This window comes from Misgurnus anguillicaudatus, chromosome 25, assembly GCF_027580225.2.
Source record: "Misgurnus anguillicaudatus chromosome 25, ASM2758022v2, whole genome shotgun sequence".
Classification (NCBI taxonomy): Eukaryota; Metazoa; Chordata; class Actinopteri; order Cypriniformes; family Cobitidae; genus Misgurnus; species Misgurnus anguillicaudatus.
In genome coordinates this window covers 4,612,138-4,634,491 of record NC_073361.2, presented here as the reverse complement: position 1 = coordinate 4,634,491, position 22,354 = coordinate 4,612,138, and the positions used below count along the sequence as shown (strand labels likewise).

At 39.2% G+C, this 22,354-nt stretch overlaps 1 protein-coding gene across 2 annotated transcripts in view; it reads right to left on the bottom strand.

Moving 5' to 3' along the window:
- Positions 1–3,100: 3,100 nt before the first annotated feature.
- gpr158a (G protein-coupled receptor 158a) overlaps positions 3,101–22,354 on the bottom strand; it is a 132,532-nt gene continuing 113,278 nt past the window's right edge. The window contains exons 9-12 of one of the 2 annotated variants that reach the window (XM_073863963.1): positions 12,033–12,138; positions 9,548–9,694; positions 9,311–9,394; positions 3,101–8,887 (exon numbers count right to left, since the gene is read on the bottom strand). In XM_073863963.1, coding sequence (XP_073720064.1) covers positions 7,115–8,887; positions 9,311–9,394; positions 9,548–9,694; positions 12,033–12,138 — 2,110 coding nt within the window. In that variant the 3' untranslated portion in view covers positions 3,101–7,114. The remainder of the gene's footprint in view (positions 8,888–9,310; positions 9,395–9,547; positions 9,695–12,032; positions 12,139–22,354) is intronic. The other variant, XM_073863964.1, reaches the window with a different exon arrangement.

The window sequence follows — 22,354 nt, the reverse complement described above, 5'->3', positions numbered from 1 at the left end:
TAGGGCTTGTTTAAAGGGTACGGCCCCAGTGACAGCTATAGAGGCCATTTTGACCATTGACAGTAAAGTATTTGTACCATATATTTTTTAAGCAACTAAATGCATGGATCCACTGGAGCTTAGCTATTGACAGGAATTTAAAAACCTGATATCCTAATGTCTTTCCCCACACAGAGATCCAATTGATCTCTGTCAAAACAAAAAAAACTACAGCATCTCTGTAAAAGCTTTTCAGGAGCTCAGCCAAAACATGCATATGAATATCTAAAGTGGTAACAATGTGGAAGGCTTTTAAAGGCTTCCTTTAAGTTTAAAGTAAACAAACCATGGAGAGAACTAAGATTGCAAGACTAATTCTACTTTGAGAATAAGCCATGACCACTTAGGCTGGAGCCTTTGTGGTGAGAGCAGTCATTATTAATGAAAGTAAAACTGCTGACACCGTAACACCAACCAAAGGATTTTTGCTGATGTAATTATATATAGGTGTATGAAAAGTTTTTTAAAGGTTGAATAAATGGGAAAACAAAGTTGAGATTTATTTCGTATTCTACAATGTAAGACTGAAAAGCACATTCATCAATTCTCCATGCTGCTTATCCTTTGTAGGAGTGCTGGAGTCGATCCCAGCATATTTTAAGCCGAAGGCAAGGAAACGCTCTGGAAAGGTAGTTTGATTTGAATCTCGTCTGACTGCTAGCCAAGATATATTGTTTGTTATAGTTTGCTATATAGATTTCCAGACCTCCCACACAAGCATTTTTCTGAATAAACTGACTTGCAAAAGTTTGCCGAGTTCATTAGACTAAATCCATCTATAAACACCACATACATTTCATGGTCTACATTCTGTGTATCCATTCAACACAAAACTTGCTTTCTGTAGAAATATTTATTGCAGAGGAGGTATTTTTTATGTACATGCTATCACAATATTACACAATATAAATCTACCAAATATCTCCATATGTGTATGCTATAAGCTTGTCATAGAGCATTTAATATAACAAGCACATAATACAGTGGGTAGGGTACAGTTTTACTCACTATACAACTCGTAACAGTCCAATAAAGTTTCTTTTTTTTAAGTTCTATCAAGGGCAGTGAAACATCGTCTTACTAATTTCTTATTTTCATGCAGAAGCAACGAGAGTAAGAGCTAAGACAATACCGCGTTTAAGTAGTAAGAGTGTCCCGGACACCTAGCAGTGATGGGACAAGGGTGGGGTCCAAGTAAACAAGCTAAATAACCCAAATCAATTCATAAATAGATAAATAATCACTTCCATAAACTCCAAAAACCAAAGCAAATATTGCACCAAGACAATAACATTAACAGGTCATGGCTTGGGTGTACGTAGTTGCAGATGGGTAAAACCTGTAAACTAAGTGGGATGCACTACGATACAACAACCATTCCCAGAAACATTCTCTATGTAACAAAATTGGTCAATTTTACACATCCATATAAGCATACATTAATAACAGACTCTAGAAAAGGTTTCGTTCTCACTAGAGTATGGGATGAATACACAGTTTAGGAGCCGAAGAACTTGGTTGTTGAGTACTCCCCTAAATATATTTATAAATCCATGACCTCATATCCTGATGAGGATAACAGAAATTCAGTGATCTAAATTATAAAAAGGATGCATAAGTCCATTATCATAAATTTGGAGAGGGCAATGGTGCGTTCTTGAGTAGTGCTTTGTTCATTGGTCATTTCTACTATGCAGTACATTTTCATGTTCTGAAAAATTCTGGGTTAAACATAAAACCTTCATATCCAACCCTGCACTTAAAGAAAAATAAAGGTGCTTTACGATGCTATAGAATAACTATATTTGTGGTAAATGGTTCCATAAAGAACCTTTAACATCTGAAGAAACGTTCTGTTTCAAAAAAGGTTCTTCAGATTATTAAAAGGTTAGAAAGAAATGCTTCTTTAAAGAACCTTTAGATAGTCTATTATTACCTATTACTATTTAATAGGTTCATAAATAGTAATGTGGAGCTCTGCTCTGATTGGCTGTTTCACAGAGCGGCTCATTTCAGCAGCTGTGTGTGTGCAAACAGACCTTATATGTTTGAGCCTGTATCAGACAAATTTTAAGGAATAATTATTCAGACATTGGAAATGGATGGGTTTTTTTTCAGTATGGACCTGCAAAATGTAACTGTAACATCAATACTTCAGCCTAAATGCTAGCCTTTAGCATTAACTAGCATATAACACTAACTCAGCGATCGAAACATACAAACTAACAACACAGTCGGCGTTATGTTGAGATTGCAGGTCTTTTGAATGCACAAGGTTTACATAAGAAGGAGGAAACCATCGTGTTTGAGGCTCATGATATGTCAATTCATGAATATCAGCTGACGTCACTCACATCTCAAACTTGTCTTCCGCCATTTTGAGTACCTGAAGTGGTCGCAAAAGAATTGGAAGCTATGCCTTCAATATGTTGTGAGCATTAAAATCGCTATTTTTACAACACTAAGAAGGCTCGACACAACATGATACTTTGCTCGAAGCACCACCCGCGTCTCCACACATGAACCGGAGCACCGAGAACATTGTTTGTGCACATAGAGCTTCCCAAAAAGAAGGTTCCGAACAACTGACTCCGGCTGCCTTGGCATCCACTCGTCGCCAGTCAAGATGTATCGATCTCCAAATGCGATGTAAGGAGGGAGGAGAGTAAAGATGGATAGCTCCTAAAGCATAGTTCCAAATAAATGCACGGATAATTGGTTGTTTTGTCAGTAAAAGTAAAAAACAATATTGACCTTCTAGTTGAAAAAGGAGCCTCATACAAGATTCATTCATTCGCATTCGGAAATCTATTTTTTATGTCTGGCAAAGACGGCGAGCGGACACCATAACAGCCAAAGTCAGTTGTTCAAAACCTCTTTATAGTAAACTCCGTGTACACAAACAATGTTCTCAATGCTTGCGTTTATGTGTAGAGATCCAGGTGATACTTAGAGAAAAGTTTAATGTTGTATTTGTTGTAAAATAGTGGTAGTTCCGTAGCAGCGGACAGCGACTGGAAGAACGCATCAGAGATCGAGTAGGCATCACACCCTAACCAAAAAGTAGCGTTTCTTTAATGACAGTCGAGTTGCGAAATGTTGTCTTTCGTAGCCATTTCCTGTATCCGTAAGAATCGTAGACAGTAATAGATAAGAAATCCGTAAATCGTAGCAAGCTAGCCAATGCTTGTCACTAGCCTATTGGTACTCGGTAGGTACTCAAGATGATGGGAGGCAACTGGAATGATGTAAAAGGTCACATGACTGATATTCATGAATACCATGTACAGAACTCTTATTATTCATCTATGCCTAGATAAATACAGTTTTACATACTACGGCACCTTTAACAAATTAATTTAAACAATTTCAGCTTGTTTTTATAAGTTATGTCAACTTATCACATCAAAACTTAAAATAGTTTGTTGAATTGACTTGCAAAACCAAGTTGTTTTAACTTCATGGTACTTTGAGTAATAGTTCTTCTATGGCATTGTTGTAAATAACCTTTTAAGCACCCTTATTTTTGATGTGAAGTGCAGTGGTTGGGTTTGCCCATATTGCACCTGCATGGGTTTAAACTAAAAGTCTTTGCGGGTCCACTTAAATTGAAAACCTGAGGTCAGACCCAAGACCTGAGCGGGTTTTGATAAAAAAGTTTCACGTGTGCCTCAAACACGAGTTGGGTATAATATTAGCGGTCTCTGGTCTCAGGTAATTTAAAATTAATGTGTTTTTGCCGAATGGACCCGAGAAGACCCAAACTCCTGCATCTCGCATCAAGTCCTTTTCCAACCTCCCTCTGTTTGCCAAGAGATCTTGCATTTCTTTTTGTCTGACTGGTGCGTGTCAGGCTGAAGACTTGCACACACGTCAGTGCCGATAAGATTCGGGTCAAGGTGTGTTAAAAAAATTGCCACTTGGTCGGGTCTGACTCTGGTCTAATTTTGTTGGGTATGTCTCGGGTCGGGTCTTTCTTTAAAGGACTGTAGTCCAAACTGTCCGTTCTCTGTAGTACTTAAAAAGCAATTCTGGCATTGAACTTTGAGCTTTATAATTAATAATTCATATTTATAATTTATTTATGCTCTAACAGCAACATAACACACCAACTAAAGTTTAAAAAATGGGATTATGAAAAACGTCCGCTTAAAAAAAAAGATTTATGCACATTTCGGGTCGGGTAAATTTTTTTGGACTCGAGAAGACCTTTAGTTTAATCAACCCAGAATATGTTAATATTATATATTAATTTACAATATTTGTTACAAATTTACAGTATTTTAAATATTCTGCAAAACAGAAATGACCCCTTTACCATGTAAGTACTAGCATTGGTGGAGATTGAATTGCATTTCAATTGTGACTCAGAAGTTACTGGTAGATTTACCCCACTATAAAGAAACTGGAGTTTGACATCATTTGATTCTTTCACAGAATGTAAAGACTTATATTTTAGGTACATTTTAACCTCTTTGGTACATGTAACATATATACATGGTTGAATGCTTCTTCTGTACTCTTGCTAATTCATAGTGTGCACACTGCAATACAGAACAAGAATATTTGTCATTACATTTATAAAACCATTTAGTTACTGAACGATCGGTTCGCAAACGCAATATGTGAAAGCGACATTTTATACAGACATTTCACATATAATTAGTACGAGGCATCATACTGTACAACAGTTCATGCCTTGTGTGTAGGCCCACATGGAAAACGTGCAAGCAAAACTTCACAGATTCCAGCATTATTGGAATGCCAATAGCATTCAAAAAGTTGTATAACTGTATTATGTGGATGCTAGTACAATCAGCTCCAATAAACATATTTTACTACACTTTTAAATCCATTCAATATAAATTCAAAAAATCTGCCAAGAAAATGCAACAAATCTGCAGATTCCATGTAGGCCCGCTCATGTGTGACACCATTATGTTGACATCATTACAAATTACCAATGACCATGTGCTAAGAAGGCATACAAGATATGTTCACATTCCAACAGTAATTTAAATGCATTGTTGAATTCATAATTTATCAGTGGTCACACTGGGCATGTTTCTAAATGTGTTTCAATAAACTGTCAAAAAAAAAAATGAATGAGAACAAGGTTTTACTTTGTAAATTAACTGATGTCATCACCATTATAAAATACTTAAGCTTACCAGCTATGCACGCTTGACGCTTGGGTCAGAATCTGATATGAGAGAGAATAAATTTTGATATATTTTTATATTGTCAAGAGTGGTCTACTTGTAAAAAAGGAAGGACATTAGAGGCAAAGACAAGTAAACCATAATGATTGTGCCCTACGCCAAGAAAAACAATATTTTATGGTCCCGTAATCTAGTATTGGACATATTTTGTCTATACTGCACCCCATTCAAAACGCTTTTACAATTTTGCACCAAAGCTAATATACAAAGTAAATCCCCCCCCCAAAAAAAAAAAAATTAGATGCTGATTTTCAACAAGTCTTTCACTGGGTATGTGGAACATGGGCTATGACAAGGTTTTACATCTTCTAATACAAAGTAAGACTGGTACAGGACTATTCAAGTAGGCACATTCAGGATAATATATCAGCAAATCGGAAGCATTAGAAATGTCTTTTTATAGTGAGGAAAATGTATAAATGAAAAAAAATGGCAGACGTGCACAATATGTTCGAAAGTGCACTAAAGGGCCAATATTATGCCAATTTTTTACATGTTTTTTATGTGTCTGTGAAGTTTCAGCTAAAAAATGTGTGTACCTTTAAATGCAAATGAGCTACTGCTTTCAGTTAAAAATAGATCTGATCTTCGCGCACTTTTCCAACCCAGAAGTCCTTGCGAAAGAGCAATCAAACCAATCGGACGACGGAATGGAGGAGTTCACACTTATGGGCAACTCCTCCACCCAGACTCGGCGTGATGCTCGAGTCTCTCCCAAAATATGACTCCGGTACACCCACGTGGACTCGCATCAAGGGTCCCTGAAGTCTGCACTTTATGATATCATCAAAGTGTGGACTCTGAGGGGGACCACAAGTCCGGAGTGTGCCATTTGGTACAGGGCCTTTGACTGCTCTGGTTTAATGGGGATTAAAAAACTATGAGTGGGTGGATTTTTTTCGTTGCGAGGTGTTTGTGCACACATTTATGTCCAAACACCTTGTAAAAGTGGATTTTGCATAATATGGGTCCTTAAAAGAAATAAAACGCAATGGCAAAAATACAAACTAAGGCAGATATAAATAGTTTTATATGTCCTGTAAACTGTCTGTCCAAGTTTGTTATATACTAAAGTGCTACAGGCTAGTTTTCCCAGTGGCCGTATAAATGCGGCACACTGTACATGAGTGTCTCTAGGCTATGCTCTTGAGGTTCGAGTTCTTGGATTTATTGGATGTTACCTCTATCTTTGGCAAATATAAATTTTTGCGCAAACCAAATCATAGAGTATGAAACCAAACATAAAAGGTAAAGGACCAGGCTTACTTATTGACACTTCATGCATGGTCCAAATAAAGACCTTCCTATAGAAGACAAACTTGTACAATCTTTTGTGGAGTCTAGGAGAGGCTACAGATGCAACTATTAAGATAGTTAATGAGGATACATGTGATGAGTATAGGCATCATTTTTACATTGCACATAAAGAGTTGCATAATTGTAAACTACTATTTCTATTTAAAGGTTCAACAAATACTTTAGATTCTGGAATGCCTGCTGAGTTGCAATTTTTTCGTTTTATTTTTTATTCAAAAACACTAAAGGAAAACAAAACGTTGAAGAGAAAGGCAGCTTGTGCATCTTGTTGATTTTCTTCTTCAAATCAACATCTATTAAAGTTTCTATTCCATGGTGTATTTATGAAAGAAAAAGCACATTTAACGAAGACTAACTAATGGTTCACTAAGGTAAAGTGTCATGCCTTTTTTGTCGACGTTTGGTCATCAAAGTCCCAAGGGCAGACATCTGACATGTTGATACCACTCGTAACTCTGCCTTTGGAATTTGGACTTTTCTGTTTCCCAGAAGATGAACTGGTGCTCCTCTTTGCCTCTTTACTTGTTGCTGCATCTTCATAATCCCAAGGGCAAACATCTGCTTGCTTGCTTTTTGCTATTACAACATTTGGGCTTTTTTTGTTTTTCCTTTGAGACAGTTTCCTGACTACTATCTACATCCCATGGACATACCTCAGCCAGTTTCAACTGGCTGGCAGGTCTGTCTTTAGTCTTGCCAGAGGTGAGATTTTCTTTCACTTGTGGTTTTCCTGTTTTATCATCTGCGCCCTTAGTCTTCTCTTTATCTGTCTCTAATATTCTGACAGGTGAGGTTGCCTTCTTTATAGCATGGGTCTCCTTTGTTTTCGAAACCTGAGAAGAACAAGAGGTCTTTTCAGAGATGGGACTTGTGACAGTTTCAAATTCCCATGGGCACACCTCTGTCTTTAAAGGTGGGTGCAGTGAGCTGCCTGTGTATTTGGTGGGCTCAGACAGATTTTTTGCTTTGCCCTCTGTAGGTGTACTACCCTTGACTTTCACTTCAGTAGGCGAGGAGCCTTTTTTGTTTTTGATCTCCATTGATGTGGTGCCTTTTTTAGGTCTGCTCTGATCAGGGGGGCAAGCAGAGTCCTTTGGCTTGTTCTGCACTTCTTCAAAGTCCCATGGACAGACATCAGCTCTTGCAGCCTTGGTGACCTCTGCAGATGGTTGAGGCTGGGATGTGGCCGGCTTACTGTTGGAAGGAAGTTTTGACCCCGTCGCCTGACCATGGACCTCGTTTCCTTCTTCCCACTGACAAGTGTCTGTAAGGTCTACAACCTTTGTGTTTGGATGTCTGGCCAAAGAGGGTGATTGCTCTGTACCTTTCTGTTTCTGCTTTGTCACCTTTTTGTTGCTTCCATGGATTGTAGTTGTCTGTTCTGGGGCAATGGACACATGTTTCTGAACTTTGTTTTCTGAGGGAGTCGGTATATCCTCCACCTCCCAAGGGCAGACCTCTGAGAGATCATACAAGTCTTTCCCCTTTGTTGGCTCAGAGCATATGGAGGGTTGGCTTCCGCTCATCTGTTGCTTCATTATACCAGTTTTGGCAGCTGTCTGTTTGTACTCTACTGACTGACTGACAATCATCTTTGGATAACCTTCCTTGTCTTCAGCTTCAGTTGGGGTCTTGGCATCCTTGTTCTTTTGATTAGTTTTCTTTGTTGGATCCTCTGCCGTTTGGGTCTTTCCTGTTAGACCAAGAGTCTTCTCTTTGGCACTAGCAATAACGCTTAGAGACTTTTGCAGCATGGATGTTCTCGGGTGAATGGGTTTCTTATCAGCTGCCAGGTTGTGGGCACTAGCAGACTTGCATACCAGGGGAACCGATTCTGTTGACTCACTTGTCGCATCAATTTTCTCAGAGGACTTCTTGACCAACTTCTTACCCATTAGGGTTTCAAGTAGAGAGCCCTCTGTGTTGGCGACTTCCATCTTATCAGTTGCCGAGCTACTAGATTCCTCACTATGGTCACGAACATGGTCATAACTGCTGTGGGATTTTTTAAGAGAGAAAACTTTGCTCTTCAAGGACTCTTCTTTGGCCGGCTTTACAGAGTGTGATGGTTCAAAAGGGTTCTTTCTCAGGACACAGATACTGTTGCGGTTACTCCCGTGTTCACCCAGGTCCTTATCCTCACGACTGCATTGGCGGCCCATCGTCTCTGGGATCTCTGTGATGCGCCTCATGAGGGAGCGTCCTAGGCCCTTTTTGGAGCTACGCTTCTTCTGCAGGTGAGGATTGTTGGCCAGCATCTTTTTTCTCTTATAGATTTCCAACTGGGAATAGAGTTTCTTCAGCTCTTCCTGTGGATTTGAAGAACAAATGGTCATTAATTAAAAGCAGATGTCTAGAATGTAAAACTGAAATTGTTATATTAACATAAAGCAGACGTTCTATTGCACAGAAAACATGCAGAACTAGTCATCATACGCAACTACAGACAGTGCTTTAGAGACGTTAGACCAAACCAACATGCCGCGTCACACGATTTAAAGACAGGACAGTCTGGGACGAAAATTTAGTGTTCTATTGTTAGGTCTGAAACAGCCTCTGAAGAACATTGTTGGATTCAGTGCGATCTGGTCTTGAAGTCATCAGCATGTATAATCCCAAGAGCAGAACTTTATTACTATCCCGTTTACAAAATGCCCTTCCTGTGATCAAAATTTGAATCTTCGGTGAGAGACTTCTTCAGCTCTAACAAACAGATAAAAACCTCTGCTCACGTTTGTACGTTTTTCCCAAAGACTGTCGCAAGACCTTACGCCACAGCCATTAATAGAACTTAGCTGGCCCATTTCCTCTGGTGTCTGCAATAAAAAACTGCCATGGCTCAGTACGTTTGTCAGCTATAGGACAAGGGGTCAAAAAATATTTGCAGATTATGCAGAGTCAGTTAATTACTAAGGCAGGAGGGAGTTAAGGGAAACAGAAAAAGACAGGTCGGAAAGCAGGGCACCTACCCGAATGTCTTCTGGGTCCAGACTGTGCTCACTCCAGGCAGACGTAATGCTGCTGTTTAAGTATGACCCTGACCGTCCCATGTCCAGTTCATCTTCGTAGGCCTCTGTAGCAATGTCATCCCTTAGATGTGTCCCCGCAAATAAAAACTGTGGAAACACGAGCAATTAAATGAATGGTGTACACAGAAATGTTAACTCTGTCATTATGTCTTGCATATCATTGCAAATCCATATCTTGTTATGTTTTCTTCGGAACACAGAAGGACAATTTGTTTAAATTGACCACACCTGTCAAACTAAAATTTTATTTAAAATCTTAAACATTTATTTATTTAAAAATTTTAAAACATATTGAAGAAAAAGCATCCAATAAGACCCCAGAATAAATTTGAACTCCTTCAATATTCTTTAAAATTAAAGGCGCTCTAAGCGAATCCGTGTGACGTTACTTTTTGTTGATGTTTGAACTGTTTTCAAACAAACGGAGCGTAGCTAACTCCTCCCCCTCCCTCAGCCTCTCCCTTCCGTGCTTTCATGAACGCCCCCGACCCCAACCCCCAAATCCTTCTTGTCGTTTATAGAAATTGCTAAACCGTACTTGTGTCTTTTTTATAAAGAAGCTTCTTGAAGTTTCACCTTAGGATGAATTTAAAAAATATATTGAAGGAGTTCACATTTAATATGAGCTCTTATTGGCAGTTTTTTTTTCAATATTCAGTTGAAGTCATTTATTTAAAAAAATAATAAAAAAGTTAGTTTTCTAAAAACTGAAATATTTTTGTCTACGAAAGTAATTTCAAGCATTTAACCATTTAGATTAAACAAGTTTTAAGATCATTGTTAACATTTCAGTCATGTATTTCAAAACTTTTGACCGGTAGTGTACTGTATGCCAGAAGAAAACTTATATTTGACAGCTGCAAAGAATGAAAACCTTTATCTTGATTTTTGTGCTCACTATCCACCTTATTTCCGAATGCTGAAGTAAGTGATGTGATGCTTTTCCTTTTATTGTAAATTATTTATTTTAAGTTATTTACAAACCATAATACATTTATCAAACAATTACATTTATTCAGCATTATTTTTGTTTTACATTGCTTCTTATGCACTAGAGGTAGACATGAGCTAAGAAAATTATTAACTTTATCATTTAGAAAATAACAAAAGTATGCGCAAGCAGATTAAGAACTATTATAATCATTAACTAATAAGTACTTTATATATTCTGTACTGTAAACGCATTTTTATGATAATACACTCACCTAAAGGATTATTAGGAACACCATACTAATACTGTGCTTGACCCCCTTTCGCCTTCAGAACTGCCTCAATTCTACATTGATCGGTTCAACAAGGTGCTGAAAGCAGTTTTTAGAAATGTTGGCCCATATGGCACAAAGCTCTCATAAAGGGATGGACATGGTCAGAAACAATGCTCAGTTAGGCCGTGGCATTTAAACGATGTCCAATTGGCACTAACGGGCCTAAAGTGTGCCAAGAAAACATCCCCCACACCATTACACCACCACCACCAGCCTGCACAGTGGTAACAAGGCATGATGGATCCATGTTCTCATTCTGTTTACGCCAAATTCTGACTCTGCCATCTGAATTTCTCAACAAAAATCGAGACTCATCTGACCAGGGAACATTTTTCCAGTCTTCAACTGTCCAAATTTGGTGAGCTCGAGCAAATTGTAGCCTCTCTATTTGTAGTGGAGATGAGTGGTACCCGGTGGGGTCTTCTGCTATTGTAGCCCATATTGTGCGTGTTGTGGCTTCACAAATGCTTTGCTGCATACCTCGGTTGTAACGAGTGGTTATTTCACACTATCCTTTTCACACTATTCTTTGTAAACCCTAGAAATGGTTGTGCGTGAAAATCCCATTAACTGAGCAGACTGTGAAATACTCAGACCGGCCCGTGTGGCACCAACAACCAAAAAATTGCTTAAATCACCTTTCTTTCCCATTCTGACATTCAGTTTGGAGTTCAGGAGATTGTCTTGACCAGGACCACACCCCTAAATGAATTGAAGCAACTGCCATGTGATTGGTTGATTAGATAATTGCGTTAATGAAAAATTGAACAGGTGTTCCTAATAATCCTTTAGGTGAGTGTATATAATAGCAGAATAAATAAACCAGCTAATCAGCATATGTTTATCAGCATAATATTAGTTGTTTTTGAACAATTACTGTATCTATTGTTTACTAATTAGCTTTAGTGGCTCATCTGAAGTTTTACACAAAACAGCTCAAAGATGGCAGCGCCCATTTACGTAAAATAAGGTGGATACTGTATGGAAAGAGCTGTATAAAGACTTTTAATTTCTTCTTTTGTGTACAACATACGAGTTTGGAGTGACATAAGAGTAAGTATGTAATTATAAAATCAACTATTCCTTTAAAACATTTAATTAAATTAGATGCACATAAGATTAAATAAGATTAAAACAACAAAGAAGAATTTTAGGTTTACCTTTGGCACAAGCAGTAACCCTAAAGTGACAGTCACTGTCAAGTGTGTATGAGCAAAGAAAAGCAACAGCATCCAGTCCGGGTGAAGTTCTGAGGCAAGAGTGAACCTGTGGTTGGATAAACAAAAATATATAACTATTATATTTAACTGTACAAAATATCTTTACACTTTACGGCAATAATTTGATGGAGGGGAGAACGGGGGCCAAAGTAACGCGGGACGAAAGTAACAAAGCTTACTTAAAATGAAAAAATTCCAGGTGTAATACTACATAACCCATAGTTTAAAAACAAAGATCCACCAGTCACATAGTAGATTTTACTAGGATATATCTATTTCCTTAAGTACTGAATTAAACATATTTATAGTATACTATACAACCTCATTAACACAGCATTTTGGTCCCAGAAAATTTCCTTAAAATTGGCAGAGAAACAATGCGTAACGGATTAGCCGTAGAAAGGACACGCGTCATCACTGAAGTAATGGTTCAGTTCTTTGATACAATGATAAACGCAGATCTATATTCGCCAGCATGACAAAACAATGCATCACATACTCATTATGATCTTGTCAAAAACTAAAATGCATGCTCGGGTGGTTTCTAAAGAGAAAGAGAGATCACGGATAATTAGCAGAAGCTTCAGAGGCTGTGAAAAAAATACTTCACATGTCTTTACCGGATCTTTGCATTATGTTTTCTCTGGTTCGGTTCCCCATCTGTGAAATGATCACCTGGTTGCCACAAGATCTGCTGACTCTGTAGCAGTCTTTAAGAATCGGCTAAAAACCCATCTCTTCCGCCAATACCTGACTCAAAGTCATTGGCTGTGTGAATGAACCAAAAATCAAACAATCCCGGACAAATCACGGACACATTTTCCTTGTATTTTCCGTAATCTCTGTGTGAAATGGGCTTACTAAACATCCATATTAGAACATCCGGAATACCTAAATGCTTTTAAATTAGGAAGTTTGAAACTGATTATCCCTCTGACCCTACAATAAATCACAGGAACATGCAAAGACAGTTTTCCTGCTTCTCATGCACCAAATGAACATTCAGCAAAATACATATACTTTGCTAATGCTTCACCATGGCTTTTTACTACATTCAGTTATTGTGAAAACAGTTGAGAGATGCAGTGTGGCAATAAGAAAAGGGTATAAACGGAGGTCGGAGCCAGCTGCAAATGGGTGGCTTAGCAGCAAGTGGGTGGAGCTTTAGCCGCAAGTGGGGTGTACAAACTTCCAGAGGATTCACCACCGTCCCATTTGAAGCGTAAACTCCTCCTACTTGCACATTTCTGAAATCCCTCCTACTTGCGGCATTAGCTCCTCCCACTTGCAGCATAAGGTCCTCCCACCTGCAGTCTCCGGGCTACAGCGATATATACTTGGGCAATGAGGCAGTTCTTAAAATCATAAGCCTGCCATTTGAAGTCCACCATCATCTTGTGTTAGTGTTCAAACTAAGCCTTGCTTGAATGAGAACTGCATTACAGACTCTGCAGACCTAAACTGAGTTGGACACACAAATATTACTCCAGAAGAAAATATTGCTTCCTACACTCATTTTCCTACACCATAATTTTCATTACAATCTCAAAATAACTACAAAACTTCTTAAAAATGTCTCATGCCTCCTAGCAGTTCATTTCCAAATGCCTGAGGATAAAGACCCTTAGCTGTTAAAACCAGCTTAAATCAAAATAAATTTACATTCATTTTAAGGGTGGCTTATACAGTAGTCTTTTTGGTAATGCTTGATGATCAAGGGCTTCTGAATTCCACAAACTTGCATGCTGCTCGTTTGGAACACCGCTCAGGACTTGATGGGAAAATTGTCTTAGGTTACTTATCGTCGCTGCCCGATGTAACTCACATATGTCCAAAACGGTTATTTTTCAGGAAGTGAAAAAAACATCGTATTTCAAAAGCAGTTGAATGTAGCGTTGTCATACTTGGTACGGCATCTTTACATGTAACCATATTCTTGCCAGTGTAATGATATTATCCACATTTGACCAAAATTGAGTTTAAATGGACATGCTTGCATATTTTACAGTAACGGTGGTCGATACGCGTTCTTCCGATCATTAATTAGAATAGCCAAGTCGCGTTTCATATTGACAGATGAATACGCTCAGTTTATTAAATAGCCTACCTCTTGGTTTATTAAATACGTTTAGTTTATTTAATATTAATTATACATTTATCAACTGTCTCTTGCAAACTATGAAGGGACAATGAATCAATACACTGACATGGTAATGCTAGACAGATAATTTGTTTGCACAGTCCTACCGTAATAGACGTACGTCTGGCGTCAGGGGGGAAACGTTTACCTCGATGAAATGAAGGAAAGTCAGTAGGTACGTCACGTTTACATGCAACCAAATAATCTGTTTGTAATCATATTGATGGCTCGATTGTATTGAAAAGCCTTCATGTAAACACCTTAATCAATACGATTGAGGACGATCGGATGCAAATTTGGATCGTATTGAAGGGGGTGGTGTACTCTGATCTGTGATCCGATCTGCAGGGGAAAAGTACGCATGTAAATGCGTGAATTGTCTCACCAGGCTGTGTTTATTTGGCTATCCAGTGCTGAGCTGAGCTTCCGGCGAAATGCTTCCACAGGGCGGGAGATACGCGGCGTGATTGACAGCTTTGACACCAAATGGATATACGTGAAAATCGGATGACATGATTTCACAACTTTTCATTGGCCATTAAGATATGAGAAGCATACTGTATACGGAAATGAACCTGGACATTCAGTCCGTTGAAAAATCTCAAAATCGGCAAAATGGACAAGCGTGGTTTTCATCGGACAGCGACATTATGTAACTTGGTTGCCTGAAGGGAACGAGATGCTGTGTAATAGTGTTAACACTATGGGAATGCTTCTGGTGCACTTCAGTGTCTAATTGTGCTTATTTATGGAGGTCAGTATAGTCCGTTATCTGACCTCCTAGGCACCTGCATTAAATGTCATCAAATTCTGATTGCCTAAATGAAGACATACAGACATGCCTGATGTATGGCAACAAGGCACAGTGTCTTGTTCCCTTCACAGGTTGTATACCTACAGTGCACAGCATAAATGAGTACACCCCCTTTGAAAATTAAGATTTTTCTACATTTGTTAGTAAATATGAGACCAATCTGCTGTATTTCTGCTTGTCTTTTTAGAACTCCCCATACCTCAATCTGGGGATGAGGTCTGAATCACTTTTACCCTGTGCTTCTTCTAAAATGAATTAGTGACCTTAGATATGTGTTTTGGGTCACAGTCATGTTAAAAGATTGCCCGTTCACCAACGGCACAGAGTGATGATAGCATCTTCTCTTTAAGTATTTCACACTACATCTGTGTATTCATGATGCCGTGTTGACCTCTCAGACACCTGCAGCACTCATGCAAGCCCAAAGAAGAACACTGCCGCCACCACCATGCTTTACTTTTGGTACCATATTTTTTTCATTGTACTCCTCACCCTTGCCACACCAGTTTGGAACACCGCAGTGCCACCATCAAAGCAGACACAAAGATTAATCTCTGTCTCATTAGTCCAAAGTCTAGAGAGCTAGAGACCCAATAGTCTTTACCTTTCTCAATATGAGCTCTAGCAAAAGTCTTGTTGTGCATTGGCTCTACCAGTGGCTTTCTCTATGAATGACAGTCATGCATGCCTCTTCTTTGCACTGTACGTCCGTCGTGTTGTGTCACAGGAAACACCCCAGATTGATTTTCTAATGATTAAGCCAACTGTGCTGTACTTGCATGATGATTTTTTTTAACATCTCTCATCACAAAACATTCTTGACGAGGTGTTAACTTCAGTAAACGTCCTGGAGATCGCAGAGAGCTTCTCACAAGTCCATCCTTTTTTAATTTTTGGATCCCTTTCGCGACAGTATTCAAACTTATTACCAATGCTTAACTAAGTATCTTGAAACCTTGACCATTTTGTGCAAAGAAATAATTTTATTTCTCATGTCTTGAGCCATGTGGTGCTATTTTGTCACCATTACATCAAAAAGTGGATTTTCTCTCTTAAATACCACTCTCAATTGCCAGTTATCCTGTGGTCACCTGTGTGATGATGAATTATATTCATCATTTGCTAGTGAATTCCTGTTAATTACACTTTATAAATTTTTTTGCATCACCCCATTTGATTTAAATTAGTAATTTTTTGTGTCCTATGGTCAGTGACTTTCACTCTTTTGTTATTAAAAATGAATGTTTAATAAAACTGTTTTGTAAAGAAGAAAGAAAATTGGTCTCATATTTACTAACAAAATGGAGAAAAATCTTAGGGGGGTGTACTCATTTATGCTGTGCACTGTAACTTGAGACGTTCCCTTTTGAGGAAACTCAAAGCTGCTATACTGCATATATACTGTGCATACTGAAAAATGCCTGCCCACCAAAAACATGCTTGAACAGAGCCTTAAAAGCCAAAGAATGGATCCACTCAGGAAGATCGGAGCGTATGGGTTTACATCCTTATCCAAACTATTCAACCTTATGACTGTGTGTGGAAAAGCCCAACCTGCTGCAACACAAAATCTTGAAAAGACGCTTGCTTATATAGCACCTTGGATAAGCCCACACTGCTATTGGAATGAATATGTAGAGGCGAACACATCAGTTCGCATCAGTGTATCAGTGATCCAATGCAATATATGCTCCTATGTGACTGCAGCCCCAATGCTGCAACCATCAAAGCAGTCTAACAATTGATCGGATTTACAGCAAAGACACGAGTAGTCCAGACCTTGAGCTTCCACATCTCGAGCTTCCACAATGCAGCTGCTCGTCTATTAACAGAAACTCGGAAACATGAACACATTACTCCAATTTTGACCACACTTCACTGGCTCCCTGTGTATTTTAGAATACATTTTAAGATTTTAATGTATGTTTTTAAGTCGCTAAATGGGTTGGCACCTCAGTATATTTCGGAGCTCCTGCATATTCACACCCCGTCAAGGTTACTGAGGTCAAAGACCAGAGGCGATCGCTCTTTTTCAGCAGTTGCTCCAAAATTGTGGAATGATTTACCATCACATATTAAAGCTGCGCCTACCCTCGACATATTTAAATCTCGTTTAAAAACATATTTTTATTTACTGGCCTCTGATGCACTATGAGAGCTGCTGTGGTCTTTGCAGTTGCTGTCATTGTTGGTGTGATGTTATTTATTTGTTTTTGTTTTTTCTCTTTCTTTTATTTTATATTCTTATATTTGTAAAGCACTTTGGTAACCTTGATGTTTGTTTAAAATGTGCTATATAAATAAAGTGGATTGGATTGGACTCACTATATCAGTGTTTCTCAAAGTGTGGGGCGGGCCCCACTGGTGGGGAATAGGAACATTACAAGTGGGGCGTGACAAATGGGAGAAAATCTATTAATTCAATTATTTATTGACCATACACTCAAAACAGCACATTTAAACATAAACCTAGCTTAAAACTTAAATAAATCAGACTGTAGAAAATGTCACGCGGTAACTTAAAGCCTAGCTTATTATGATTTTGTTCGGGCGATTGGGACAGGTGGGGCTTGGAACTCTTCCCTACCTTTAAAGTGGGGAATGGCAGAAAAAGTTTGAGAAACACTGCACTATATGAACTGCTCTCAGTTTGCCATATGCAACAGCAGGGTCTGCTATGCCAATCTAAACAAGGGACCAAGACATAGCCCACCCTAGTGGTATGTAGGACAGTTCCACTGTCCACTGATGTTCATGTGTGGGATATGTATTTCAGTTAAATACAGCCTTTGACTCCAGAGTTTGGGCAGAAAACCTGCTGGAGACTGCTGTTCCCTGGCAGGGTTGGCAACACAATCTCCTGAGGATATCAAGGACAAGTGGGTGCATAATGGTGTTATAGAGAGGGCCCCTGCAAGCAAGCCTTCGATGGTCCTTTATGGGCCCACTTAGGGCCAGCCTAAGGGCCCTGCGCAGGTTTGCTCACTGGCAAAACGTTGGCCCCTTAGCGCTGGCCCGGCCCGGGCAGCCCTCACTTAGCCCCCAGGAAGTCTTTTTTTGATAAAACTAGTGCGCTTAAAAAATCTCTGTGGTGTAAATTAGACACACAAACATCAAGAATCAGGGTATGAATCTCAACAATGTTGACAAGAAAATAGTAAAAAAATTCATTATTTATTTATGCTGCAGTGCATTCTGGGAGTCCTGGATGAGATTTGTAATTTGTTAATACCCAGCATGCATTGCAGCATTACGCTTTTCATTTTATTGTCACCATTGTTGTGATTCATACTCTGATTCTTTATATTTGTGTGTCTACATTATACAGTGGTTAATTTTAAGTGTCAGGGTTTTAAAGTTCTTCAGAAAGACTAACGGCTATGAGAGAGCTGGATCTCATACTGTAGTATCACATTATTGTCAGAGAAAGATGCTTCTGATAAGTGTGCAAACATTAAATTAATACATATGTTTTCTAGATGATGTTTAGACTTTATGTACAGTATTAACCACCATCAAATAATTGCTCTATAGCCTTTACCCTGCTGTAACAAACATGTTGTTAACTCACAAAGTTATAGCAGTCAAAAAACTGAACAAGGTAGGAGTCAAGAGTCCATGTCAACTAAAACAAACACTAATCACAATAATTGTGACTTTAAATGAAACAAAATCTAAACCTAAAGTAAGAAGATTACTCTACAAATAAGATGTAAAATGCAATTTTATGTTTCTGACAGAGATGGTGAGAGAGAGGATAACAGAGCTTTTAATTCTGCTAAGATGGGACAATATATACATGCAGCAGTGTTTATTTAACTCTGCGGATTTTGCTGTATGAGGACTTCCTGGGGGCTAAGTGAGGGCTGCCCATGCAGGGCCAGCGCTAAGGGGCCAACATTTCACCAGTGAGCAAACCTGCACTGGGCCTTTAGGCTATGCCCATACAGGGCCTTCGTAGGCTTACTTGCATGGGCATGCCCTCACAACTTTGAGCACATTGGCAGGACTGTTGCTTTTTGGCTGACAGAGAAATGATGATTTCATGTCATCAGTCCCTCAGGTTCGATGCTAGCTTCCTGACTGCACTGTTATGACCTCCAGCCTTTTGAGGGGTGACTTAAGTATAGGGTTGGGAACCGAGAACTGGTTCTTATGTTTTTTAAAAGGAACCAGAACCGCGCAAAAATTTTAAGTTTCGGTTCTAAAAGCGATTCCGATGTGATGCACGGGCAAAGCACTGGGAGCAGTCACTTTAAATAGCCATGTCTTACCTCATAAATATAAATTTTGTTGAGCCATTTTTACAGTCACGCAACCAAATTAACGCAGCTTACAACAGAAAACACTCACGCTGCTGAGGTAAGCTTTGTATACTTAGTGTTAAACATGTCTAAAAGAAAGTCAGAAGTGTGGATTCTAGCGCTGTTGACGGTACAGTGCGACCCACGGTGGTGTGCACATCACAAACTATGAAAAATTTAAAGTACAGTCTCACCCAGCAAGATGTCTTTAAGTTTGCGTGAACGCAAACGACCAGCAGACTAGAGGTAGTGCGCTATAAACTGATATCAGTGATGACCCGCTGGCTTGGGGGCGAAAGATATTCTCTCTTGGTCAAGGTTGTGAAAAAGTATCAATACGCATTACCAGTACAGAGCTGGTCTAATCTACCCTTCCTATTCTTGAGGCTTTTGCATCTTGTGGTGAACCCTCTGTGTTTTTTCCTTGTAATATCTTCTCTTTATTGTTTTGATTGATAATGCCATCTTTACTTCCTGTAACTTGTTCTTCATTCGTCAGGACATTTTCTTTATCATGGAGAGGATAATGTGATCATTCACCATTGTTATCTTATATGGACATTCAGGAATTTCTTTTCTCCCCAGTGTGTTTTTTCCCCAGATTGTACCAATTTGTTGATCTGGCATCTGTTAATATTCCTCCTGTCTGACTGATGTATTTGTTTTGTTTTTGAAACCTAAACAGCATACCATTGCTCATCTTTATCAAAGTTTGTTTTGCCCTCTAGCGAAGAGCCAAAATAAAAAGTTTGCTCGAAGCATATTGGAGCCTTTAGAACTTGAGCCTGTAAAACTGACATGGTGTACATGGATGCTTTGAGAGGGAGCACGAACTTGGGTCGCAAACTCTGATTTTTTCGTTCAGGGCTAAAAAAACTGTTCACTGCACTGTATAAACAGTACATTGCAAATTATTATTCTTGGTCCAGCGAGAGAAAGAGTGACAGAAAGAATAAAACTTTTCTCTTCACTCTCCATAACTTTTGAATCAGAATATTCTGTTGCTGGTTTCTCAGAAATGGAAGCAGACAAAAGTATGCCTTTATTCAGATCAGGTGGAATCACAGATCAAACTTCCAGAATTGGCCTAAGGTCATCAAGAGGTAGGTAAGGGAGTGTGCGAAATCTGGTTGTCATAAACAAATGAGTACCATCCACTCCAGTAACTGACAAGAGAAGGATGACGTGAACTCCACTGCTTCGTTCTCAATGGTAGTCGCTCACAGAATTCGCTCAACATTTGCAAACTTTTCTTAACCCCCTCCATCATTTGAGCTCTGCAAAGCGAGAGTTGCTGAAGTGACGTCACAATTGTGTTGCATTGTGGGATATGGAGCTGACTGAAGTGTACATATGAAGTAGACTTGCTCCCTCGTCCACTTGACGAAGTGGAACGCACTTCAAAATGGCTACAGTGATACCCCGAGGGGAAGTGTTTAGGGAAGTTTGCGAGTGCATGGCTAAAACTGGAGTGGAACGCAGCCAGAGAGGTGGGCCAATCCCTATAAGAAAGCAGGGCAACTTAGTGTAAAGTCTCATCTAAATAGTGTCATTTTAAAGTACAATGTGTGCTTATAGTAACTGTACAGGGAAACATCAGACTGGCAAATCGCTATCCTAAAAAGTAGAAAAGATTTAACACTTTTAAGGAGCCTTCAAAAAAAGTCACTAGCATCTACAATATATTAAAATTTGTGTGCTTTCTGTGTTGCTTGCTAAAATTGGTATTTTGTCCAAATAAATGTTCCTTATTGAATGACCGCAGTTGATCTAGTAGTTATATCTAAATGGCCTTTGCTAACCCCAGACAAACCCTCAACCCATGAGACCCACAGTTAACACAGGGAGCAGAGCCCCTACTGCCTCATTACCACCTGTCCTAGCAGTACCTTGGCTTTCCTCAGGAGGCCTTTAATCCACAAACTGTCCAGGTTCAGCCTTGCTTAGTTTCTTTGCAAAGCCAATCCTAAGGTGATGGCTGTTGCAGGTTAGGTTAATGAAGCAACCTGGTGGGGACACTAGCATCCCAAATTGAGGTCTGGCATCCAAAACACAACATATGCTTGTCTTTTGGACAGCTAGTCCACATGTCAGCAAACACATGTCCCAGAATAGTCTAGACAGTTCAGCGCGTCACCATCAGGACCAGTTGGAGGAATTCAGAGAGAGCAGCTTGTAATAGGCGGAAATGCACGAGCATCTGTACGACAAACTGAGTATAAAATCAAAGCTGTGGCAGATGAAACCACTCTGACCACTTGAACTGTCAACAAGACTTTGCAAGTTAATCTTGCTTTGGTTATGCAAAAAATATGTGGGGAAAATATGTACAGATTGTAAAATATTTATTTTCTAGTCAATTAAAATTGGCAGGCTTGGATTAGTTACTGTGACACAAAAGGCTGATTTGTTGCTTTTGTAATGGGGTTTTAGCAGTGTCAGAAATTTTGGGACACATTCTAACCATTTCCTTTTGTGACAGCTACATAATGAACAGTGGCAGCTGGTGACTGCTCTTCCGAGAGGCGCAATTTCGAAATATGTGTTCAGAGTGTCATGTGCAGGGTTCCCACACCTTAGTTACCTTCATGACCTTTCAAGGACTTTCCAGATCCAATAACCTCAATTTCAAGGACTAAATGTGGGGACACATTTCAAGTGAGAGCAAGGTTACATTGTGTTACCTTTTAAGATACATTTTTACAGTTCCCTTTTGAGGGAACTCACACTGAGTCACTACGGTGACACTTTGGGGACGCCTTCAGGGGTATCAAGTGCGTCTGAATGTGTATATCAAATTCAACCAATGGTGAGGCTTAATGACAAATACAGGGTGCAAGAAGTATATCGCTATCTGAAATATTGCCAAAGATGCCGTTACAGGGATGCAGGAAGTATGGCAAGGGAGACTCAGCGTCTCAGTTTTTTTACAACAGTTACATACATAACCCGAGACGTGTTCATGTGTCAAACACAACTATGTAAAAAAGCATTTTGGTAAAAA